General features: G+C 29.8%; 1 protein-coding gene across 1 annotated transcript; it reads right to left on the reverse strand.

The window, feature by feature from the left end:
• Positions 1–1,144: 1,144 nt before the first annotated feature.
• Mtr3 (exosome complex exonuclease Mtr3) lies at positions 1,145–6,470 on the reverse strand. The gene is made up of 6 exons (XM_014422031.3): positions 6,384–6,470; positions 6,037–6,287; positions 5,703–5,926; positions 3,353–3,499; positions 2,642–2,773; positions 1,145–1,384 (listed from the first exon to the last, which is right to left on the reverse strand). Exons 2-6 carry the CDS (start codon positions 6,218–6,220, stop codon positions 1,190–1,192), a joined length of 882 nt encoding a protein of 293 aa, XP_014277517.1. The 5' UTR covers positions 6,221–6,287; positions 6,384–6,470; the 3' UTR covers positions 1,145–1,189.
• Between the last annotated feature and the right edge of the window lie 310 nt (positions 6,471–6,780).

Genomic DNA, 6,780 nt, shown 5'->3' on the forward strand with positions numbered 1-6,780 from the left:
AGTGTAGTTTCTATCCTGAAAGGATCTACGGCTAGTTCCTGTGAAACTCATCCTCTATCCAGCTACTGAATATGCATTGTCGAGGCCTTCTGGTGTTTAGTACCTTGCATATTCAATTGGAATAAAAACTAATGAATCATACACAACCACCTTAACCACTTATAGGTGTTATTTCAGATTGTGAGGAACTCATTTAAGGTAGGCATAAAATGTTAAATCATGCCAAAGATTGTTTTGCCTGCATCAGCAAGAATAAATGAATGTACAGCAGAGAGGTTCTTTGAAGCCTAAATCCACATATTGTGTTACCACAGACAGCAATTGAAGAGTTATTTGTAGCTATGAGTGACAGAAGGACTTCTGCAATGTCCTTTAGAGACTCAAAGCAAGGAAATATGCTCCTATATCTGCTAGAAAGAACTGGCCTAAGGTTCTGTCACTGACAAATTTTCCCATCTGGGCAAGCAAAAGTATGCCTATCAAATGGTATTTATATTTACATTTGTTCATCTTCAACCTTAATATACCACCCAGCCTAGTAGAAAACTTGAGTTGCCCACCAAAAAGAAATCTATTATCAATACAGACTTATCTTTCGGCAACTAAAAATATTCTTAGCTAGCCATAGGCCACTATTTTCCCCATCATTGGTTTTATTTAAATGTTTGACATATTTTATGAGAAGATACACATATTTTAAAGTTAAATACATTTGTTCAAGATGCATATTGCTATTGAAACTAATAAAATGTTTTCTGTGGTAGTCAGCTAATTTATCTGAGCAATCCCCATAACTTTTGAAATATTCCATAAAGGATTTTGTGTTTTTGGAAGTCCATGAATCATGACAAACTTGTACCTAATTAATCTAAATAACGTTTACATTTTACCACAGGTTTCCATGTTGCAATAGTTATACATTTCAATATAATAGTGGCTAAGAATCTGAGTCCTTGCTCCTGTTTAGTGTTTAGTCGAGAGCTTCTTTATAAGAACATATTGTGGGATAAGTGAAAGGGTTCATAACATATACCTGGTGTTCCATCCTATCTGTAGACAAACTTTATATATCATTACAAATTTTTTTTAACAATTTCTCTAAATTTTAATAATTATAGGAAATAATGGTAAGAATTAAAAAAAATTAAATACAAAAAATTTATTTACAAAATCACTTAAAACTTAATTATTAAGAAGTCGATAAAGTCCTCATTGACTCTTCAACATTTTGGGTATCGGTGACATTCTTCATAGAAATTTTAACCTCATCCATCAGACGTTGTTGGCAAAGAGCATAAATATCTTTACATCGGCTGATACCAACATCCATTGTATCTAGCAATAGCTGCAGGTCCATTTCACCATTCTGATAATAATGAGTAATCTGCAAGCAATTAATTAAATATTTGTCTTAAAATCACTGACAGTGTAATAAACAAAAAAAAATGGAAATAATTTTATGACATACAAGTCTCCAAGTATATGATTAAGGATTTAAAAATAGTAATAGTAATATTATAAAAAATCAACCAGGAAGACTTTATATTTTGCAAAAAAAAAAATTGTATACCATGAATTTTACATTTTGTCGAGAATAAGGAAAGAAGTAGTTAGGTGTGGCAATACAAGGTGAATAAATAATACAGGTGGTCTCATCATTTGGTTCCACAAATACATATTATGTATTTCACTGATGTCACTGGACCTCTACTAGATTGCCTTCAGAGCTATTTTTCACGTTTAACAATCTCATTATTTTTTTTCTAATAAAAATAAGAAATTATAATTAAAATAATTAAATAATCATTTCTAAATAAGAAATTTCTCATTAAAAATTAAATAATGCAATTTCAGAAAATAGATTTTTTCCACTGGCAATTTCAGGCATATAGGATGGTTATCATACAGGTTAACAACCATTTCTAGCTAGAGTGGGGAGGGTGACATTTATCACATTAATCCATGAGACAGCCTAGAATGGATTCGAATCGACACTGTTTCAGACTCGGGGTTGAGATTAAGTTGATGCCTTCACAGTTTTGACCACCACAACCTCGAGTAAACATAAAGTAGAAATAATCAAAAAGTAATTTTCGGGCATTCAATAGATTTTAGACATCCAATCCTATGAAATTACAGCCTGTGATTCAATTTCAATTTATTTTTTATTTCAAATATTAGGAATCACATAATATCATAAATAAAAGTAGATTGAAACAGATAAAACACTATCAATCCAATTCTAGAACACTCCAATGTTAATTGGATAGGAAGAACTGTAAGATGGTCAGCCATATCCTTACAATCATTAATTTAGATTTCCTAAACTGGGCCACGATTGAAGTTTTCAAATAACTACTCTCTAACGAACTAAACCTTTAAAAAAATTTCCTCATAAGCGCAGAAACTCGACTCATACTTAATGGTTTTTATCCAGTGATATTAATCATACCATAGAGATGACTTTGTAGTCCGAAATACCGTCAAATTTTTATAAAAAAAATTATGAAACAAAAATATGTAAAATAGAGAAGAAAAAAAATTACAAGCATTATCTTACAAAATCCATATAAATAAAACTTTCCAACAGTTAAACAAAGTAAAACAAGTAACGAGAAATTTATAAAATAATTAAAATCACCTGATCAGCAGTACTCATGTATGATAATGTTATGAGGCCATGATTTTGGGAAGAAGAATTCTTTTCATGAGACATACACAGAGATTCTTCCTTGTCTGTTGGATCAATAAATAATAAATCACCATGCAAACCCTGAAAATCATTAACGTAGTTAGCTAAAACAATATCAAGAAATAATGATAAAAAAAATACAAATGATAAAAAAATTCGACATTTTGCAAACAATTGGTAATTAAATGGAAAAGACTTAAAATACTGACAAGTCTTATAAGCATGACATTGAACTAAAATATAAATAATCATAAGATTATTCTCTAGTTTCAAGAAAAAAAGTTAAGTATGATTGAATAACTCTGAAATAAAAATTGAAGACAATAAATAGTACTTTAAGAATGGACAGATATCTGAAACATTTACCAGTAAAATAGGATATAGAAGTTAAAGGGTACGCGTACTTAGAAACAAATATTCTGCAAATATACGATTGTATATACTGGCACTTAAAGGGAAAAGAATATTCAGAAAAATTATGAAATAGAGAATAAACATTAATAAAAATAGAAATAAAATAATAAGGAATATCTGAACTAATGATACAGCTAAATTGCCACACAATTATTCTCAAAATATCCCATACTCTCAGGGGCAATTTTTTTTTACCAGATTTTTTTAGGAAACTTCATATCATCAAAGAAAGAGTTCAATACTTACAATTGTGACTGAAGTCAGAATATCAAAAATTGGTAATCTTGCATGAGCTAGAGCAAGACTTGCTGCAGTTATGGCAGCAGCGAGGGCAGAACCACTGGCATCCAAGATCATTACAGACACTGAAATCTCTAAGTTAGGAAATTCATGCTGCAAACAAAATCCAGAATAGGTATCAATAAAAATAACAATTTTGAAATGGCCAAATATATCATTTTAATTTACAATATAATAACTCTCTACATCTGGTATTCCCATGAATTCCTGATACATTAGAAGATTGTGAAGAACATGGTAGATTATTTTGTAAAACCCAGACCAGCATAAACAACAACAAATAATAAAAAGAAGAAAATTAAAAACATAAACAAGCTACCAATTAATTTGACGTTCTAAACAGCAGGACTCTTCAAAATATCCATATCCTATCATCCAGAAAGACATTACCCAACAAATACTATTTAACTTTAGCGGCACTACAAGAAGTTTCTAAGTTCTAATTTCTGATTGCTGCAGTATAAACTATTGTATAATAATTAAATATCATAAATTGATTAATTGAACATAGCTAGACAGTGAAGACTCAGCAATCCGAACCTGTTCAGATTACCTAAAATTCGGATTAGCAGAAATTTAAAAATATATGTGTATGCAGATGATTATGATAAAATTATTTAATTGAAAATGATTTGAAAAACATAATATTAGATTCAGATGATAAACGAAAGTATGTTATGACATATATATTATACATTCATATTAGAAACAAAAAAAAGGCAAACTTTTGTCATTTCACATAAATTTCTAGATGGTAGAGAATATATAAACATCCGAAACTGGACGTGGCTCGGGAGTGGCAAAGAAAAGGAAACTGTAGCAGTTGTTGCTAAAGGAAGCCAGAATGCTTCATCGTTTAATGTGCTTTAAAGTAGTAGTAGTATTCAGTAAATTACAAACAATTTTGCTTTAATTAAAAACATAATAATGTAAAAACGATTTAGGTATTGACAGTGTACATTAACCTTCTTTTTAATTTAATTTTCGAGGAAATTACTAATGATAACAAATACTATTAGGTATCATAGTCACTACTGTAAACAACTTCAATAACTGAATCAGACTATGAATAGGACTAAAAACGAACATGACACCATTTCAAATACAAAAATCTCCTCTTATAAGAAAGAGACATTATGTTTATTTAAACTTTTGAATTACTGGACCAATTTATGGGGTGTTATTCTCAAAATGTTCCCTGTCGCCATGGGATGGTTTAAAGCTACTGAAATCCCCGATTTCTCGGTTAGAAAAAACTTATGAATAAAATTTAATGTTTTTGGTTTGTAGCACAGAAATTATACTTTTTTTTTCACAGTTATTGTATATCAATCGATCCGTCTCTTTTTGAAGAATAAGAAAAGAGTATTACTGATTCTATTAAGCTATATTATATTTACAAAAAATTATAAAAACATAATGTGGCTTGGGATAAATTAGGATAACAAAATATTTTTAAGGAAAAAACATTTCATATTCTTTTGTAGTTGCATCTCAAATTACTAAATACCATTTTTCAAATAAATTTAAAATTAAAATTTTTCGTCTTGATCTATTATGAGGTTTTTTTTTTCTTCCAGTGACTATTTTTCATATAATTGTTCATAACTCCTCTGCATTTTATCCAATACCTATGTTAATGGAAACATTGGAAAACTGAATGTCTGCGCTCTTAATCCATCAACAAAAGTTAGATATAATGCCCTTATAAGGGTGAAAAATGGGTTTCAATTGAGGAAAATATTTTCAAACATCATATTTCCGGTTCTAATTTGTTAAATTAGACCCGGTTTGTGCCCTTTCGTGCTGTTTACAGGACCCTAAACCATTGCCAAGATTGTTCTAGATTGGTTCAGTAATATTGAAGTTATTTCTATTTACTTACTTTTTATATATAAATCACAGACCCACCAAAATTTTGTACTAAAAAAATTTAATTTTCCAATTTTTTTGAAAATTCATTTTTATGGATTTCTTGAGGTGCTAAAAACGAATATCAACTTTGATTCACTCCTGACAAATTGTTTACCACATTTACATAGCTCAGTCAGTCTGACAATTTTTATTTTCATTCCTTATAGCATATATTCGTTTAATTTATGTTACTAAATCATAGTAATAAAGTTAATGTAAATGTAAAATTTTAACTAAATATAATAATTTATAACAAGCTACCAATTGTGATTCTTAAATCCATATGTATTCTCAAATATAGCAATAGCGAAGCATTGCCAGGTCAGCTAATATCACAGAATAGTGCTCTTTAACAAATAAATAGTTTGGACGTATAACTTACCCTACAGAAAGATGGTTCCAAAGCCCTTTTTAAGGCATCACTGTAGGCTTTGTCAGATAGCGATGCAGGATTAGATTCAACAACACAGTCAACAGAGCCAAGTTCAGTGTAACCCTGGAGGTATGGTATCTCCCTTGGTCCACTTACACCACAAAGAACTTTAGTTTTACCCATTTCAAGATAACAAGAACCTCTAGCTTCAACCAAAGCTCCAAGTTTTATGTCTGGAATGGATTTAAAGTTAACACCATTAAAATAAGAAAATATGGTTAACCTTACACATTATCATGATAAATATTATGTGTATAGTACATACATATACAGATATACTCACACATTTTTCGGCTTTCATCACTTTTTCTTCCATCTGCTCTTTTCCCATCTTTGTATACTTCATTTAATTTCGCTTCGTAAGTCTTATACTTCACATTCTCGGGAAGGAAGCTTTCATAAGGAATATTTTCCTCATATTTCTTCTGATCTAATATAAAATCCTCAATTCCTACGGAATCTAACATTTTAATAGAACTTAAATCGTGACAGTTTACAAGAGCAGGTTACTTTGAAAGGCGGTTGGCCAAAGAGCTACACATGTAAAAAAAAGGTTATAAAGGAAAAAAAGGTTACAAAGAAAAAAAAAGTTATTTAGAGAAAGTAAATAATGAAGCTTGTATTACTCACAGTGGTATTACTTAACTTTCCGTAAACATTGAGAACAATCAAATTTTATAATTAGGCATTAGATTGGTTCGGATTTTCAGTTTTGCAAATTTAAAAATGCACTATTAATGTTTTTCTATTGATACCAATTTAATGAAAAGATAACGATTGATTTTGAACGTGTAAAGAGCTATTTTTAGTAATATAAACATTTTGACGCAATACATTTTATGTTTAATCTTAATAAGCTATCGAAAAGAAAATTGACAGAATTCATTCATTGTTCTAAAGGTAAGCCCCGTTAGGTCGTAGTTGGAATTGACCAATTCAATGATACATTTGATCAACAAACGGACTTTAAGTTGTCAGTATCCTTAATCCTCTGATATAAACTTTAAAATTAGCACTCCCTGTTGAG

Source organism: Halyomorpha halys, unplaced genomic scaffold (assembly GCF_000696795.3).
Source record: "Halyomorpha halys isolate HHAL.00 unplaced genomic scaffold, Hhal_1.1 Scaffold352.1, whole genome shotgun sequence".
Taxonomy (NCBI): Eukaryota; Metazoa; Arthropoda; class Insecta; order Hemiptera; family Pentatomidae; genus Halyomorpha; species Halyomorpha halys.

What these genes read in the sequence shown, in the direction of transcription:
- Mtr3 (XM_014422031.3), bottom strand. Translation starts at nt 6,220, where the DNA reads ATGTTAGATTCCGTAGGAATTGAGGATTTTATATTAGATCAGAAGAAA. An exon ending in TGATGAAAGCCGAAAAATGT is followed by an intron (nt 5,927 to 6,036) that starts GTGAGTATATCT and finishes AATCCATTCCAG; the next exon opens with ACATAAAACTTGGAGCTTTG. An exon ending in ACATGAGTACTGCTGATCAG is followed by an intron (nt 1,385 to 2,641) that starts GTGATTTTAATT and finishes AATTGCTTGCAG; the next exon opens with ATTACTCATTATTATCAGAA.